At 49.4% G+C, this 18567-nt stretch overlaps 1 protein-coding gene across 2 annotated transcripts in view; it reads right to left on the bottom strand.

Moving 5' to 3' along the window:
• ACSS2 (acyl-CoA synthetase short chain family member 2) overlaps positions 1 to 16406 on the bottom strand; it is a 31557-nt gene extending 15151 nt beyond the window's left edge. Inside the window, exons 1-2 of one of the 2 annotated variants that reach the window (XM_082292617.1) lie at positions 16219 to 16406; positions 15780 to 15975 (exon numbers count right to left, since the gene is read on the bottom strand). In XM_082292617.1, the coding sequence (XP_082148743.1) occupies positions 15780 to 15975; positions 16219 to 16342 (320 nt within the window). In that variant the 5' untranslated portion in view covers positions 16343 to 16406. The remainder of the gene's footprint in view (positions 1 to 15779; positions 15976 to 16218) is intronic. The other variant, XM_082292616.1, reaches the window with a different exon arrangement.
• Positions 16407 to 18567: the final 2161 nt, after the last annotated feature.

Raw genomic sequence — 18567 nt, forward strand, 5'->3', positions numbered from 1 at the left:
TGCACAACAGTGCTCCCTCAGGACTGCAGCCAGGCTCTGCCTAGCTCTGAAACAGAAACCTCACTTCTTCAACACATCAAACAGAGCACTCCAAAACTAAGTACGGAATTCTAGCAAAACCAACCACTTCCGCCAGCAACACAAACAGCAGGAAGGCTTCTGGGATGCAGCAATGCAGAAATTCTGTAAATCATGCCATTCTGTGCCATCACAACAGTGACCACGTGCTCCAATGGCAGACATGGTCCTGGTGGAGAAACCACAAGAGCTGGGGGAGCCCCACTGATACAAGCTCTGCTCCTGCCCCACACAGAACAGGGGTTCCAAAACTGGTGGATACACCTGGATCATCCCCTTCAAAAGCTACTTGTGGATCTGCTGCTTACACACTTGACTTATCCCTCTCGATACTCAGTTACGCTCCTGGCTTCCACAGTGCTCTGCAGCAATTGGGACCATGATACCTGCACTGACACAGGACAGGGAATCTTCCCACCACTGGCTGCTGGAAGGGTGATTCTCTGCTTGATCCTTTATGCAAGTTTGGCCCCTTCTGAGTGCAAAGGGGAGAGACACAAGAATACAAATCAAAAGCGAAGTGTGGGAGAGTGAACCAGAGGCCAAGGCAGGCGGCTCAGCCTTGACATGCCAGCAGGTTCCTCTCCTTTTCCCATCACAGCCAGAAGCATCACTTTGAGCTAAATGACATGTGAAACTATTAGTCAAGGTCCCTTACAGCAGGATTCTCAGCTAGGAAAGGGAAACCAGGAAATCAGTTTCCTTTTTCATTCTGTTACTTGAGGTCAAAGATCCAAGAGCTGATTTCAGTGCTGGGCTGTGCAGCTGTAACAGATCTGGCTCACAGGAACAGCATCTGCTTTTGCTGTGTCTGGCTGCACACTGAGTGCCTTCTCTCACCATCCAGGTTTTCCTTTGTCCATCTACATCCAGGCTGGTGCTGTGCAAACCTGCTTGTGACCAGACGTGCAGGATCACTATGCATGCAACTCTGCCCTTAGCCACGAGCCTTGCTATGGAATAGATCTTCAAAGACAATTATAATGCTTCCAAATGCAAGCTGGAGCATCCCAGCCCACTAATCCCTCACCTGAAGGTCACTGGGGTCTGCTGGGCACCACAGGCAGGCCCTTTGCGAGCCAGCCCCCAGCTCAACAAACAGGGCAGGGTGGAAGGATGTCCCTTTGTCTGTGCTCTGCCCCAGCAAAGGATCCAATTACAGCCTTTACTAAGAGGGGAACACATTAGGAGGGAAGACTAGCACAGGCTGCCCAAGGCCCTGCGTGCTATTTGGGGGCTGGTAGCTGAGGGGAGAGGCAGCCAGGTCATCCAAGCTGTGGGTTCTCAGGGCAGCAGCCCTGTGACCCCTCAGGCAGAGCTGCATCGTGCCATGAGGGACACGGACCTGCCCAGAGCCACCTGGCAGGAGGCACCGCTCGGACATTCCTGCTCTCCCTGCACATGAGAGGCACATCTCAAATATGCCAGGTCCTCCTCCTTGGCAGGATTCCAGAGGGACATTCAGGCCAAGGAATGTACCCAGGCTCGTCCTCAAGGTCAGAACACATAAGGCACTGCAGGGGAAGCACAGAGTAAAGTCAAAGAGAAGTTAAAACTTCTGCGAGGATTTTCAGGAGGCTTTCAAAGTCCTCTCCATTTATTTGCGTGACTGCAAATAAACAGCTCCTCTACCACCAGCAGGGGAAACCTCAGGCTTCATGTTTTAAGAAGACCTTGTGCTCAATGGGAAACAAACCATGCCATTGCTTCTACAGGACAAGATGCCTCCTTTCAATGCATCTCCAGCCAAGGCCTTGAGCAGTCTCTCAAGAGCAGGCAATTGCTTTATATCTCCCTGCATCTGAAAATAGTCTGGAGTGCCCACAGCTATACTCAGCAGGCTACAGTGGCACTCAGACTGCTCTGTCCTCTGCTCTGGCACAAAAGCCTAGTGAATGATGGATTTTAGAAAGGGCATTTAAAGGAATGCCCACTTGCATGCTATCAAGTACTCTCTGCATCAAAAGCGAGCCTGTAAACTCCTGGCATCCAAATTCTGCCAGCAGCATCTTCCCAATGGTGCCCATCTGACATAAGCAAGAGCATCTGAGCATCCCACATGGGCTCCCTTGTCCAAATTCAACTGAAAAAGAAATAAAACTCCAAAAATAACCCTCACTCTTCTGAAAACAGCACTGCAGAACTCACCTCCGCAGTTCTAACCCCACAAAATCCAACACCCCCAAAATACATATTTTTTTAAGATCTGGTGGTGAAAATAGTTGGCAGCAGCACTGCTGTGATTATTCGTGTGCGATCTGTGCTCTAACAGCAAGGCTTCTTCTGAAAGGAAAATCCAATTCTCAGCTCCCCAAACACCCCAGATACATCACTGGATGAAATATTTGGTGAAGCATAGTGAGTCTGACTTTTTTTTTTTCATCTTGAAACCGAGTCCTACATTTAGCAACTGTAATCCAAAATTTTACAGTATCATCTGGCCCATGGCAGGAATGCATTTGAGATTTTTAGCACTTGAGAAGCCTGTGTTTTACATATTGCATGTTGTGTGAATACTCAGCTGGAGAAAGGAGAGTTTTGGCCATATGGAATACATACGGAAGAAATTCTTCCCTGTGGGGGTGGGGAGGCCCTGGCACAGGCTGCCCAGAGAAGCTGTGGCTCCTTTATCCCTGGCAAGTGTCCAAGGCCACGTTGGACACAGCTTGGAGCAACCTGGGATAGTAGAAGGTGTCCTTGCCCATGGCAGGGAGTAGAACTAGATGACCTCTAAGGTCCCTTCCAACCCAACCCATTCTAAGATCTCCACCGAACCACCCACTGACTCAGTAAATCCAAGTTTTTCACCTAAACACACAGATGCACAACCAGAGGCATTCTGAGGCAGGTCTTCTCCTAGAAATGGTGATTTGTTGAAGAAGCCAGGTTTCCTGCAAAGAGGAGAGTTTCGTATCTGCCTGCAGCCATTCCTTGCCAGGCCCAGACACCCCAAGGGCATGGGGGACCACCACCACCACCACAGTGTGCACGATGCACAATGGTAGCACCCAGCCCTGCTCCAAACAGATCCTTGTCAACATATGAAAGGCAGCACAGGCTCTGCAGAACTCTTACCCTCCTGCTCCCTTCTGCCAGCAGTTAAAACATAGGGCTCCCCACTTTGGAGCAGGCACTGGCACACACAAAGCCCCATGGCACAGACCCTGCCAGCATCCGAGCAAGGAACAACCACATGGAGAAGTCACATGGGCAGGGGAGGAAGAAAACATCAGGTGGGAAAGCTGAACACTCGTCACCTCTGTGGCACTACCACACTTACAGGGGGCTCACAGACTGCCTGCTCAGCTGGAGTTTGACCTTGGAGGTGCAGAGCCACAGAGCTATTTCACCTGGTGCCCAGGTAGTAAATCAAGGTTAAGCTTCCCTGTTAGAGCCACCACGCAGGTGAGCAAGTGATTTAGTGCTGTACATACATGGTGTAGGAGGGAAGGTGGTTTGTAGGAGCAGGCAAGCATTTCTGTAGAGCCCCATTAGCTCAGGCAGTTACCCTGTGGAGCAGTCAGGGATGCAGAGCAGCAGTGTGGGAGAGGGATGCTGTGCCCAGATGCTCTCCTGGGTATTTACACCAAAGCAGGTTAAGAAGTTACCGTCCTCTGCCAAGCACCAGGGCTGACTACAGGACTTTGTAAAGCATGGTCTGCTTCACCCACTCATCACCTAACCAAGTGAGCTGAGCCCATCTCAGCTGTAGGGTGACAAACAGGAGGGAGGGGCAGGAACTCAGCAGCCAAGGGGACACACGCTTCCCAGAGCACCCAAACAGACCAAGCAAAGCTGACCTGAAAATGAATCAGCAATTGTTTGGCTTTTCTCTTTCACCACATTTCCAAAGAAAAGTTATTTGCATCACCTGTTTGAATAACAGATGACTACGACTCCCTAGGCAAAGCTGCCCCGGCATTGGGACGGAGCAGCAGGAAGCATGGGGTGCCTCAGTGGCAATTACAGTTTTCAAAGGAATTGAGGATGGCAACTGTGGTTTACAAGGGCTACAACACCACTGATAAGGTGATGTACAGGAGAAAAGGAGGCAATGAAGCCAAGCAAGTGAAGTGTTAGAAGTTTTCAAGGTCTGCCAGACCACCTGCAGATCCACACAGCCAGAAACACAGAAATCACAGACCAAAGCAAGCTAAGGACAAAGCCAAAGCCTTTCTGATTCCTGAAAATGCTCCCACTGAGGACCAAAGGGGCTGCAGATCATTTAAGTTTCTCCTCTAAGCTCCTGTCAACACATCACTCAGCTTTTGCAAGGGCATCTAGTGACAGGACAAGCAACAATGGCTTTAAACTGATGGAGAATAGGTTTAGACTGGGTATTAGGAAGAAATCCTTCCCTGTGATGGTGGGGAGGTCCTGGCACAGCTGTGGTTGTCCCATTGCTGGAAATGCTCAAGGTCAGGTTGGATGGGGCTTGGAGCAACCTGGGCTAGTGGAAGGTGTCCCTGCCCAGGGCAGGGGGTGGAACGAGATGGGCTTTAATGTCCTTTGCAATGCAAACCACTCTGTGATTGAGTAAAAGCAATAACGCAAAGTTACCAAGCAGAGGTGTGGGGCATCTGAAAGGTAAATTTTCAGAGCACAGCAAACCATCTCAAAGCTACCAGGTCTCATTTTCTGACTGGCAGAGATGTGATGGCAGCCCACAGAGCAATTTCTCTTAATGCAGGGCAAAGGCTCTGCATTTTCCCTACTGGAAAGCACCCTTAAGAAAACATGGATTCCCAGTTTGGAAAAGGCGTTGTAGGAGGGAAAGAAGCCTTTACCAGATGATGTCATGTCACAGAAAGAATTTGCACAGTGGGGAACCACAGAGAGACTCAATGATCTCAGAGGTCTTTTCCAGCCTAGTTAATTCTGTGATCCTGTGACTCCAGTAGAGCAGAGATGGCGACTGTGGCAATGTCCACCCTAGAACATCTCTGTTGCCATCTAAACTAAAACATGCTCAGAGCCCAAAATCCCTCCTAAACATGGGACCAAAAGCAGCATGAGAGACCTCCAGCTCCTGCTTCACCAGCAGCCTGTCCCCAGAGCAGGGTACAAGGTAAAGGAAGGAATTTTCCTGCTGTGGTGACAGCTCTTCACGTGCAAGGTCACCGGGGGCGGCCAGGAGAGCTCATGGCTCCCCGATCCATTCCACATCCAGAATTAGAGTAGCCAAAATTCCAGGCAGAGCTGGGCCCAGCCAGGCTCCTGCCATGTGGGAAATGTGCTCACGTGTGAGCCGCATGGGCAGCCAGAGCCCCGGGCGTGCTCAGCCACTGTGGTGTCAGCTGCTCACGCACCTCCTGCCACCACCTGGCCTCGGCTGTTCTTAGGACAGACCCAAAACTGCTGCCTGGAAAGGGTCTGCCTGGACATATCTTGCTTTCTCAGGAACAAGAGCAGCCAAATCTGAAAAAAAAATAGGATTTCTCCCTCTGCCCCAGCTTTGCTTATGCCATTTTAGAGAGGAATGGCACTCGAGTAAAGACAGCATTTTAAATCTGGTTTTGAGAAAATAGATTACATTGGAACATGAAGTTTGGGGAGAGCGGCTGTGCAAGATAATCAGAAAAAGACACCCTTTCATCAGAAAAAAATTCTGGTATTTGCATGGATTGTTCAATATGGAAATGCTCTTAACTGCTCAAGCAGATGGGTCTGCAAAAAACTTCCATGAGAACATTTCATAATAACAGGGCAGACTGCCCAGCCCTGCCCATGCTTAGCGTCACTATCTCCCACCACAGTAATGTAAAATTCCCGAAGGAGTTCTGGGAAGCCTGAGGTTTCTGGAGCAGCAGGTTTACCAGAAAGGTCAACTCCACCATCACCATGCTTAAATCCCCTTGCGTCACAACACGGATCAAGAAAGAAGAAGTTGAGTAATGACAGAGCTCAGCTTGGGAGGGGCTGGTGAAAGTCTTCCTAGTGTGTTCAGAGATATCTGGCAGCACTGAGAGAACATTGTTGAGAAAACCTGGGAACACAAAGCCCAGGGAAAAGAAGAATCTTAACAGTTTAATACCATCACTTCCTAAACCCACACAGCTGACTGTGACAACTGCATTAAAACCATCCATCAATTTTCCCCTCCAGTGTCCCCCATACACTTAGGTAGGACCTAACAAAGCTCTGCTCTCAAATCCATCTCTGAGCCAAACCATCCCAAAGTGACCTGAAGTAGATTTTAAAAAGTTGATCACATACCTAGCATGAACGGGTTCCTATTGCTGTTAAGAAAACCAAACCAGCTGTGTCAAAGCAGGAGCCCTGTGCTCTGCAGGGCACAATGTTCTATGCTCAGCCCCAGGCCCACCCCCTCCAGCCCAACTGACTCCAACACAGGCACTGTGTTAGTGTGTATTCTACAGAACAGCTAAAATGGAGCTTATTTCTACAGGGACACTGGGCCACCATCTGCTCTTTGATCAGGGAATCAGTCCTCTACTCACCTTTAAAAACAGCCATATGGACATGCAGCCTACAAAGCAAACACCCAACACCCTGCAGGGCTGCTACTGTCCCATAGGAAAACCACATCCATCTTTCTGTCCTTCCCTCTCATTAAATGCACTCCCAGCTACTCTTTGTATCTGCAGCCTTTCAGAAGCTGAACAAATACCAGAGGCATCTAAAGAAGTAATATTTACCTTGTGCAGCCCAACCACTGTTCACTCTGCCATACCCTGAGTGATCTTACACCACAGAGCCCAGCTGGAGGTGGACACTGCTCCAAAACCACTCTTTAACTATCAACCTACCAAAATTACCTCCAGTTATCCAGCTCATGCCAGGCTATGCCCTAAAATCTACTTCAAGCCCCTTTCTTTAGGCAGTGGGATGCTCAGACATCTCTAAAGGAATCAACACCTCCCACCTCACACTGCTGCTGGTTCATCAGCCAACATGGGCAAGTGAACTCAGTGCTGTGGGGTTCGTACAGTGTGTGCTCACACCTGAGAGCCAGAACACTCCAGGGGAACAGTTTTGGGGAAGACAGGATTAACAGCAGCTAACAAGCCCCTCTTCAAGGGAAATAGACTCTCATCCTGGAACACTTGACAAGATAAGTCATTTTACAAGTCATACAGACCACATGTAAATACCCTGCTGACTGTGTCAGCAGCCACTCTGTGCTGATGGGCTCAGCAAGGGGAATTTGCTCCTCTATGGCTTCACAGTTTTCCTACTTGCTTGATACTGAGTAACCATCAAGTCAAGAGGAAAAGCATTAACTCTAACTCTTACTTTCTGTAGTACTTTAAACCACAAGAGAACAACCAATGGAGACAAACGACGGCTTTTTGACTATTTTATTTAGGGGAGAGGTTTTTTAAAGCAAATTTTAATTACTTTTTTTGAAACAAAATGATCATACAGCGTTGCAACAGAGATCATGCGCAAGACTCACCCAGCAGGTCACGGAGTTTGGCTGCCCTCAGCCAGCACTCGTAACCCCACCAGTCAAACCCACTGAATGCTGCAGAAGAATGTGAGAGTTTGACATGAGAGGAAACATTTTAGATGTTTACCATCAGTTTCTAAAGGAGCATGGACTATTTTTACCAGTCCAATGGGAGTAGGGCTTATATTCAGTACGAAACAGCTGATTCCTTGTTTAAACAATTTACAGTTGGGCTGTGGAACAGACCCTGGATGAAGCTTCTGTAAGTAAAATAATCAATGTGCTCCCTGCAGCTGGGAAATGCCCCATTTTGGGAAATAGCTGCATCTCTGGCTGGAACACTCTGCCAAATTCTGAAGAGCTTCTAGAAACACAGAAAGCCAGACAAGGCAATTTCAATGGAGGCTCAAACAATATCCATAAAGGTCATGGTAGGAAATTAGGCTTTTAATCAGATTTTTGGTGGACATTTCAACTCCATGCATCATAAACCTCCAGAGGTGATGGCCAAGTGTCACCTGCTGGAATGTCATTTAGGGAACATCTCTTAGAAGATGGTCAGTGGCATCAGGAATGGCAAACATGCTTCATTACCACTGAATGAATCATAAAACGAATGGTCTGGTTTGGAAAAGATCTTAAAGACCACCTGGTTCCATGGGCAGGGACAGCTTCCACCATCCCAGGTTGCTCCACGCTCCATCCAACCTGGCCTTGAGCACTCCCAGGGATGGGGCAGCCACAGCTTCTCTGGGCACTATCAGGTAGCCAGGTGTGACAAAGCAACCAGGAAGGCCCTCAACTTCCTTGAGGGATTCCCCCAAAGAAGGGAGGAGACATCTGTAAAAATGAATTCATGGAAAACTGCCAGGGTTCACGATTTCCTACCACACCTCATTTCGACATTTCCAAGTGATGTGCAGAAATGCAAACAGAGAACTGAAACCCTGCCCCAAAAAGAGGGAGGCAAGAGCTCTTGTGAAACCACTGGCCATCGACACTTCAGCCCAGGAGCTCTGAGCACAGAGAATCCAGCAGGCACAGCAAGTGCAACAACCCACCAGAAAAATGCCACACTTGGAACAAGCACCCACTCACACCTCTTTTGGCAAAGCTTGAGCATTTTGTCCCCTAATTGGAGCAAGTCTCATCCACGTGGAGCCGGAGTCCTTGTCCACTGCTGCTCCATTCACACCAGGGGAGAACACACAAGCGATTCACACAGCTAAAATAATCAGGTTTTCTAGTCCAATGAGCAAACTGAAGGCTCTGATCTTCCATGTCCTGAATCCATACAGAAGTTCACCATTCTCTCTGTCCATGAACTCCATTTATCCACCTCAAGTTTCAAATCTCCTGCCAATATTTACAATATGCCATCATGGCACAACCACGGTGCCCTTCCCTACAGTAATCAAGTTTTCTTAAAACACAGCCAGTTGCCTGTATTAGCTGCAAGCAAAACAAGACAGAAGTTTCACAGAAATGGGAAAATCCAGGTGCCATTGTCAGTGCACACACACCCCTCATACTGCCCCAGGTAGTCATTGTACAACCACATCCCCAGAACCATGCAGAAAGGCAGCATTGCACAGGGTATAAACCAACATTTTTGGGTATGGGTGGAAGCAGAAATTCATGAAAAGTTATTAAATCCCTTGTGCTGGACCTAGAGAGCTGTCAGAGCAATGAGGAGGATGAGGAAAAAGTACTAAGTAAGAAGATAAAAGCTGTCACTGGTGTAATTTACGCAGCAGCATTGCAGTTGTGTTCACAGCAGCTCAGCCAAGAGCCTCTTAGACTGAACCAAAGTACCATGTTGGGTAAGAACCACAGCTGATGTTTTGCCTCCAGGAGCAACATCAGCAGCAGGAGTTGCTGTTTCTGGAGCACGTGGGCCTGGCCACCATCAGCAATTCTGTTTCAACATTGTCCTTGGCAGTCCTGCTGCTGACCCTGAAGAGTGACCACTGAAAGTGAGGAAGCAAAGGGCAAGGCTAAACCAGTTCCACAAAAACACTGTTCTTCCAGGCACACTTGAATTACTTTCTTGAACAACTTTCTGTGGGAAAGCTCCCGAAGGTGGTCTGAAAAGAGCCATCTCTGTGTGCTCAGTGCCACCGGCCTCGTGCTCGGGCAGCTCTGCCAGCAGCTCCACCACCTCTCCCAGTGACCCTGTTTCACTGCACCCCTAGGGATGCAAATCAGATTTACTGGTTCCCAGGACTCCCTCCATTGCCCTCTCTGGGCAAAGAGGGGCTGGCAACCTCCCAGCCCTTGGCACCGCAACCTTTTGCAAACACCACCAGCATACCCTGGCCAGCAGCTCTGCAATTCCACATTCAAGTTCCTGCCCCCCATCTGGGGCACATGCCATCTAATCCTGGGCACTTACGGACATCTCACTTGTTTATCTGGCCCAATACTTTCTGGATATTCCCTTGTATTTATATAGATGCATGCTGTATCCCTGCCAGTAGCAGCTACCAAAGGTTTCTGAGCAAATGGCTGGGAACAAACAGATCCAACAAAACCCAAATGAAAGTTGCTCCCCTGCTTCAAGGCAGCTGAGCTGCTCTCCCAGGCAGGAGAGGTTAAACAACCCCTCTCCTCACTGCTCTGCCACAGAGCAACCAACAAAGTGTTGCCTGAGTGCCTTCTCTCTTAACAGATTTGTCTTAACAGAGAAGAAAAATCCCACTCTGTCTCCAGGAGCAGGATTATGTGTTATTTGAGCCCAGTAAAAACTACTTCCAGAGAAAATCTTCAATAACATGGAATGCCCTCCCATGGAGGCTCAAGTCCAGGGGTGCTTCTGAGTGGGCAAAACCACAGGAGACCACAGGCACTGGGTGATCAAGTGGTCACCAACATTTAATATCTGTCCCTTTCCTTCCTTGTACTGCATAGCAGAACAGCACGAGGCTGAGAGCACTTGCCAGCTCCCTGCTCCTGCCCTGCCTGGCATTCGGGGATGGAAGAGGCTCTGCAGAGCAGGAATGGGGCTTGAGATCTCCAAAACATCAAACTAATCACGCTTCCCAGCATCTCCCTGCAAACCAGCAAGTGTACCTGACAGGGATGAGTCAAATTCTGCTTTCAAGTCAGCCCTTGGAATGGAAAAACAACTTCCAGTGACTCTGAGCATGCCAAGTGCTTGAGTACCACAGTGCTCAATCTGCTGATTCACAGCATCCAGGAAAGCACACTCCACACATGCCTGAGGAGGTAGTTTGCTGCTCTCAAATCTTTATTTCATCCCTTTGGCACAACTGCTCACCTGGGAACTACCTTGGAGATTTCACTAGTAAGGAACAGGATGGAGGATGCAGCACATGAGTCCAACAGAAACACTTGGGACAGAAGAACCTCAAGACATGACAGGAGAAAATAGGTCTCAGCACGCACATATAGAGCCCTTGGTAACAAGTTTTAGATCATGATCCCTGTTTTTTCCAGCCCCTCAGGCCAAACCAAGAACCTCAAACCCTTAAGCAGGAATCACCATGCTGCCTTGGGGCAGCTTCACCTTCTTATCTCATCCCCAACCAAACCCACAATAAGACAACCAGAGCACTTACATGAATTTAATTTTAAACCCACCACGACCTTGTTCCAAACAGCCCACAACCAAAGTTGGAGACTCCATTCACTTACGGAGAAAAGTCAGGGAGCTACACCTGAGGAGAAGCTGTGAGTCCCTCCTGTCCCAGCCTGTACTTACACATGAGTGTCCAAACACTAACCAGCACAGCACTAACCACACTGCCTGGTGACTGCCTAGAACTGGGAGAGGAAACATTTCCAAGAAGCCAGGAAAGCACATGACTTCGACATGTCTGAGCTACTACACTACTCCCTGTTTTAATACCATGTTTCTATTGATGCTCCCTCTACTGCCACTCCTGCACTACCCACGCAGCTCAGTCAGGGAGGGCCCCACAACACAGGGATGTTCCTGTTTGGAGGGAGAAATGCTGTCTGAAGCACCCAGTTTTGTCATCCCCTCCCACACTGGCAGATTTCACAAAGGCCACCAGAAAAGAGCTACACTTCCCATGATAGAATCTACAACTATCATTGCCTTGAAGATTTACAGCTTCGTAAAATACTCATACATTCAATGTAATTTATTACCTATTTTAGGTGCACATAATGTACCTGATCTCCAGAAGCAGAGCATTGTACTGTTCAGCAGTGCTTCCAAAATAATTATTATCTGCCAAAACCAGCAATCTATCCCTTAACACACACAACAGGGAGATGACATGGAATGCTGAGGAGGCACCCCAGAAAGGGCTGCATGGGGCCATCCCTTTTCCCATAGAGAATCCCCATCAGGAAAAGAGCTGTGCTGAGCCTGGGTAGTGCTGTGGGCATGAACTAAACCATGCACATGCCCACAAGTGTGGATCAGTAAAAGCAACCTTCCCAGTTGTGAATTTTGTTCTTTAAAGAAACTGTGATTTAGTCGCGTACTTTCATCACCAGAAGAGCCTTGAAAGAGGCTGCATCACTGAAAGGGCAGCAAGTCATCCAGGAAGTTACAAAAGAATTGAAGGGTCAGCTTGACACAGGAAGCCACAATCCTGAAACCAGTGGAAGCAGCAGAGCCAACTGCACCATGTAGAAGCCAACTCCAATTAAGCACTTGGAAAGGCTGGATGCTAACAGCCAGCATGCTCTGCCACAGCATCTGTGCATATGACAGATGTGTGGGGTGGTTGGTTTCTTTCTTTTATTTATTTTAAACATGCTCTTATAGTTGCTCGGTTTTGTCTTACAGAAAGTTTTATTGGAAGAAACCTCAAGGCTACAAGGCCCTAAATCCATGATTACATTTTAAAGTCAAATCATATAAAGAAACCCAAACCAAACAAACCACACCTCCTAATTTTATATTTGCATGTCCTGTTTGTTCCAGGCCCAGAAGAGGCACTTATTATTTTGTTAAACAAAGCTCCAGTAAGCTCTGGCAGCCTTACTCTCTTTATTGCTCCTTTCTAGATGTGTAATGTCATATGCCAATATAAAAAAGCAGAAAATGAATACACTCTCCCAGAGATGGCAGAAGCCAGAAGCACCCAGCTAAGCCCCACCTCCTTAGCTACAGGGACTCTAAAAACAAAGCTCTTCCTCCTGTCCCTGGTCCCACCAGGCACTACCAGCACTGCAGCTGGGGTAACTGGCTTGAGAAACAGAGGCACAGGTTACACACAGAACAGGCCTCACCCAAGTATTTTCACACCCTGGGGTCTAATTAGAGAGTTTTGCAACAGATGTTAGTTTTTTTTCATTCCCACCTGGTTATATTTTCACCTCCACAGGCTGCCCAGGCTGAAGTTTATATGAGATTATTAACAGACGCTTCCCCACAGAACTAAGGGCTGTCCAAGTGGCTTAGGCATGTCTACAGCAGGGTGAAGGAATACTGTGCTCCTGCCCTAATTAACCACCCAACACAAAGTCCCCAGAACTGCTGCAAGTCCCCTTATCATCCCAGTAGCTGGTCCAGTCCCTTTCCCCTGCAAGGCCCACAAGAGTCACCAGAGGTACCCACCTGCACAGCAACTGCTGTTACTGACCTCAGCCTTTGCACACCATTATGAAAGAGATTTCACTTTTGAGAGCAGCACTTTATCAGAAGCATTTCCTGGAGCTTCTGTTCCTTTTTTTAGGCCACATCAACAATACCAAGCAGAGAAAGAGGAATCAGAAGCAACAAAACCAGAAATATTTGTAACGTTCGCAAGCAGCCCAAGATACCCTAGTGAAGCAGGCAACAGGGAAAAATCCGTGTTTCCTACCAGCTCAGGATGGCCATTTTGAACTACACAGTCCTAACAGCACCATGAAGACGACACCATGACAGCAAACATCACCTATGTACAAGTTCTGCAACATTAGGCAATCCCATGTACTGCCCTTTGTGCTGAAAACGCAATTCCATGTGGCTTGGGATTAGACCCTCTGAGTGGAGCCAATTTGGGCAGTCCTGGGCTGCTGGTGGTGCAGGAACCTTTAGAGCAGCTTGGCCATAACAAACCCCGATGAGCTGCTCACTCCCTCCCATCCATGCAAGAGTGGAGACAGCCACAGCCAGCAGTTCTGAGTTTTGTAAGGACACATCGCTTCTCAGAGACACTCAGCAATGCCTCCAAACATTATTCAACTTTTCCCTAACTTCCTCGTCTCTGAAAGCAAAGACCATGGTCCTGTACCTTTACAGAGCTCTCAGAGCTGGGCAGTCAACAAAATCTTGTTTTAAGTTCAGCACCTTTCCCATCTAGCAGGCTAAGACTTTCTTAGAAGCAATCAAGTGGCTCAGGTGTTCAAAAATAAAAAAAAACCTCTTCAGCTTTCAGAGGCTTTAATTTCTTTTTTGACCTTTTATACAGTGTGACAAGTCTCAACAAGTTTTAGGGAGCCAGGCTCATTCCAGAGTGTTAAACACAAAACTTGAGAGGACAAGATGACAGCAATTAATTATTGTTTTGTTTTGAAGAAAACCAGCTGCCCAGAGAGGAGGAATTTTATGAGTTGCAACCCTCAGCTCCGCTTTCTCAAGTCCTCAGTGCCACATGTTTGCAGGCCAGTGCCACACATGTCGCACCTCTTCCCTCACTCCCACTGGCATTCCCAGCTGACAGCTCCACACTACAGTGCCTGGTCACCTGTGACAGAGCCACACTAGGAGAGTTTACCCCAAAACAGTCAGGGGAAACTCTCTGCTAAGGAGGAAGAGAGACTTTATTTTTTTGCACTGTGAACACCATGACTGACAGCCACCCACCATTTTCATATCCACTCCAAGCTTTGTTCAGCATCACAAATACCCCCACAAAGGCTGCCAGAATAACCAACAAGAAAAATGTTCACCAAGCCCAAATTAAAACTGTAGGCTGCTGCCTTGCTGTCACACAAAGATTTATGAATATGAAGAACTCAGTCCCTCAACAAACCCCAGCACAGGACCAGCACTGGCTGCCAAATGACTTTGTTTGCTGGCACACCTTTACCTGCATGAGTTTACAAAGGAGTTTTCATTCAGAAACTGCAGTCATTTTACATCAGAGTGAGCTAGAGAATCTATTTAACTAGCAGGGAAGTAAACACTTTCCAGCATCTCACCTGTGCCTTATCAATATGATTATCTGCTAGGCAGTGTGTGTAATTCTTTCACTGAAGCAGAAGGGCTATGGATAGAAACTGTAGAAACTCTATGAACCCAATTTTACAGCCACAGACATACTGGTATAACAGACACACTGGTATAACCACGTTCCTTTCAGCAGCGGGGTGGCTCCCCGTCAACTTTACACCAAGTGACTCAGGGGGACCTTTAGCTGCACAATAAATCACGTAGAGTATCTGATACTTTTATTGCAATGATATTAGGATTTCTCCATCTGCTCTGCTGAAGGGAGTCACCATATCCCAATGAGTTATTGCATCCCTACTATGGGGTACATTTAATTGTGCTTCTGCCCTGCCACATACCCAGGCAACAAAATACCAGTTCAAGGGAAACAGCAAAATGCACGGGAGAGCCAGGCACAGCTCTGTCTGAGGACACAGCTGTGGTGCCAGCTGAGCTAGTTCAGCAGGAGAGCATTACTTCTGGAGCTTGGACATCACCAGTGAAACCTACTTTGTCTCAATATGAAAATTAAATTTCACATGGATTTTAACACTAGTAACTACTCTGGTAAAATAAACCAGAAACATACTTCAGATAGGGTTGCAAGCAACTTTTCTTCCCAAAGGTAGAGAAGCCAGTCTTTCTGAAAGCACCACACATTCAAGTGCAAGAAATCCACACATAAGCTCAGGTATTAGAACCTTTCTGCCAGTGGAAACTTGCCAGACCCACAAAACATAAACACGGGAGATAATGGGGTTTATTAGCTTCTAGCTGTCGGATGTTGGCTGTTCCTCATCTCGTGCCTCTACCCACATCCACCTCGTTCACCAGGGAGTTGTGGCACCTGCCTCGCTCCTGTCTGACCGCTCTGAGCTCTCAGCAGGTACAACTGCAGAGGCAGAGCTGCGAGTCAGGCGCTCCCCGCTGCTATGCCGGGCACTTCGGTGCATCCCAGGCAGGGCAGAGAAGCTTCTCGGGAAGGGCAGAGAAGCTTCCCGGCACAGCTCTTCCCAAGGACACTGCAAGCAAACACGTGCTGAACCTGTCTAAAGATTAGCCCCTCTCAGGTTTTATGTTTTCATTCACCTCAGTAGAAATCGACACTGTTTGTATACTTCAGCGTGCTATTTACCAGAAACTTACCAGTAAAAAGCAACTTTGTCCCCAAGCTTCTTCTCATTGACATTTCTGTCCAGGAGATTGTAGCAGATATTGGTGGTCGCTCCTTTCATCCACTCGATGAAGATCTTCCCCTTGGTCACGTCGAAGTTGTACTTCAGGAAGGGGCCCGTGTGCTGACGCTTCCAGTAGAACTCTTTAGCGATGTCCCCCCAAAATTCTGCAAAGGCAACGGGAGCCGGAGCCCGTGAGCGGGAAACAGGGATGGGGAAAGCAAGGAAAGGAAAGCAGGGATGAGGGAAACGGGGATGAGGCACGTAACATTCGTGGCGACACGAGGGGCACCCCCTGCGCACCTCCCACGGAGGGGTTCGCGGAGGGCTCCCCACAGCCCCGCGGGCAGCCCCCGGAGGGCCCGGGCAGCCGCCGCCCCGCCGCGCCGGCCCCGCGCGGCCCCGCTCACCGTGCGGCTCCTCCACGGAGCGCTGATAGAGGCGCTGGTAGTGGGGCAGCGAGGGGACATGGGCCGCGGGCAGCAGCTCGGGCCGCGGCCGGTAGAGCCGGGCCTGCTCCCCCGGCAGCACCATGGCGAGGCGCCGGGGCTATGCGCGGGCGGGGGCCGCCCAGCCCCGCTCCGCCGCCGCGCCGAGCCGGGGGCGGGCACGGCGGGCACGGCCCGCCCTCACGGCGGAGCGGGGCGGCGGCCATGTTCCAGAGCGGCCGTGTGCCCCGCCGGCGGGGGCAGCGTGCCGCTGGTGTCCCTGTATCTCTGGTGTCCCTGTATCTCTGGTGTCCCCTGCGTCACTGGTGTCCCCTTGTTTGCCGTGTCCTTTCTGTCAGCGGTGTCCTCTGTGTCTGTGGTGTCCCCCTATCAGCCAAGTCACCCTGCAGCCACGTCCCCTACCCACCGTGTCCCCCCCGTCAGCCGTTTGTCCCCCACCAGTGGTGTTCCACTACCAGTCATGGCCCTTCTGTCAGTGGTGTCCCCCTGCCGGCCACGTCCCCGCCATCAGGGGTGAGTCCCCACCGTGTCAGCAGTGTCCCCTGTCAGCGGTGTCCCCTGTCAGCAGTGTCCCCTGTCAGCAGTGTCCCCTGTCAGCGGTGTCCCCCCGACAGCCATGTCCCACTGTCCCCTGTCAGCCCACGGCCCCCTGTCCCCCCACCATCAGCCCTATCCCCCCATGCCAGCAGTGTCCCCATTTAACAGTGCTGCCCTGTCAGCCACCTCTCCCTCGTCAGCAGGAGCTGTGTCCCCTCCGTGCCCGTCCCTGCCACTTTGCCAGGCGAGGGGAGCAGCCCAGAGCGCTATCCATGAGATCCAGCCCCAACACAAGCCAGCAGGCATGACCAACACTCCATGCCTTGTCCCCCTGCAGAAAACAACTTTCATTTGGATCCATGACCCTCCACTTCCCCTCCACTGAGCTGTGTGAGCACAGCAAGCTGTGGCAGTTCACGGAGCACCTTTCTCCTGCAAGAACATTGTACAGATCTTTTGAGGTAGTGAGAAATTAGGCTTTTTCTTTTTTTTTTCCACTTTTTTTCACCAAGAAGGCAGTCAAATGCTGGAACAGGAGCCCGGAGTAGGAGCAGGGTCACAGTCTTTAGACAAAATTCAACAAGATAAGCCCCTGAGTAACCATGCCCATTGGAGCAGGAGGCTGGAGCTGGGGTCTCCCAAGGATTAACGTGATTCCAAGAGTCTGGTCTCAGAGCAGGAGTTGCCTGTGGTTGTACCTCCTGCAGCAGACCCACTGTCATCTCAATCCTTGACATTAAGCCCACCTGCCCCTACAGCATTGCCTGCCCCTATGACATTGCCTGCCAAGAAGATATTTCTTAGGCAGGCTGCCAAAACCTCAAATCCTTTTTCTCCACTGGGGAATATCACCCTTTGGAACAAAGCACTGCTGTGCCCAGGGAGCCACCTGCCCTGGGAATTTTTTGCTGGTTTGGGCCAGGGCCAAGGTGGCACACTGTCAGTGAGCAGGTACAGCCTGCTCTGGTATCCTTGGGTTTTCCATGGTTTTGTGCACTCCCTGGGAGTGTTGCCCTTCTGTAGACAGGAGGAGACACGAACCTGTGGACTGGTGAGCATCGTCTGCCACTCCAAGCAATGTCATTTCCATTAAGGATGCTCCCTAGTTTTGAAGGGTGTACCTGTGCTGCAGCTCCCTGCTCTGGTGTCAGTTTGCTGCCTGCCCACACTGCTTCAGGGCAAGGATTCTTCTGTGACCCCATTTAGGAGGACACAGCTGGTTTAGTCTGAGGTGAAACCCAGGAGTAGTTCAGGTGATATCTCCCTCCATGGACTGTGTCCTATGGACAGTATCACTCCAGAGATACTCTCTACACACCTCCAACATGAGCTCAGCAGGATTTATACCCCAAATCTGTCAGCCACCCCCACACCACACTGTAGCCCGTGTAACAAAGCTTCCTCAGCCATGTGGTATAAAATCCCTGTCCTGGAAAGCTATTTCATTGTTAGTTACAGGGGAAAAAAAAAAATCACAGGAAGAGCAGTGTGCAGGGTCTCGATCACTATCACATGGATGAAGGTGAAATCTCCAGCACAAGTCAAATCCATCCAGATGCCCAGTTTTAGCACATTCCTCATTGGACTTTCAGCCTGGGATCACCAGTTTCTGAGCCCAGGCTTTCTTTGTAGGTAGACCAGTAAGGATACAGCCAAATCCTGCAAAATACTTCCCCTCACCAGCCAGCAGTATCATTACCTCCAAGTTCCCTATTACAAAAAGTGGGGGGTTTTAAGGAAAAGTCAATTTGGCTCTGCAGCCTGGGCTCTCTG

The sequence above is a fragment of the Coloeus monedula genome, assembly GCF_965178545.1.
Source record: "Coloeus monedula genome assembly, chromosome: 17".
NCBI lineage: Eukaryota > Metazoa > Chordata > Aves > Passeriformes > Corvidae > Coloeus > Coloeus monedula.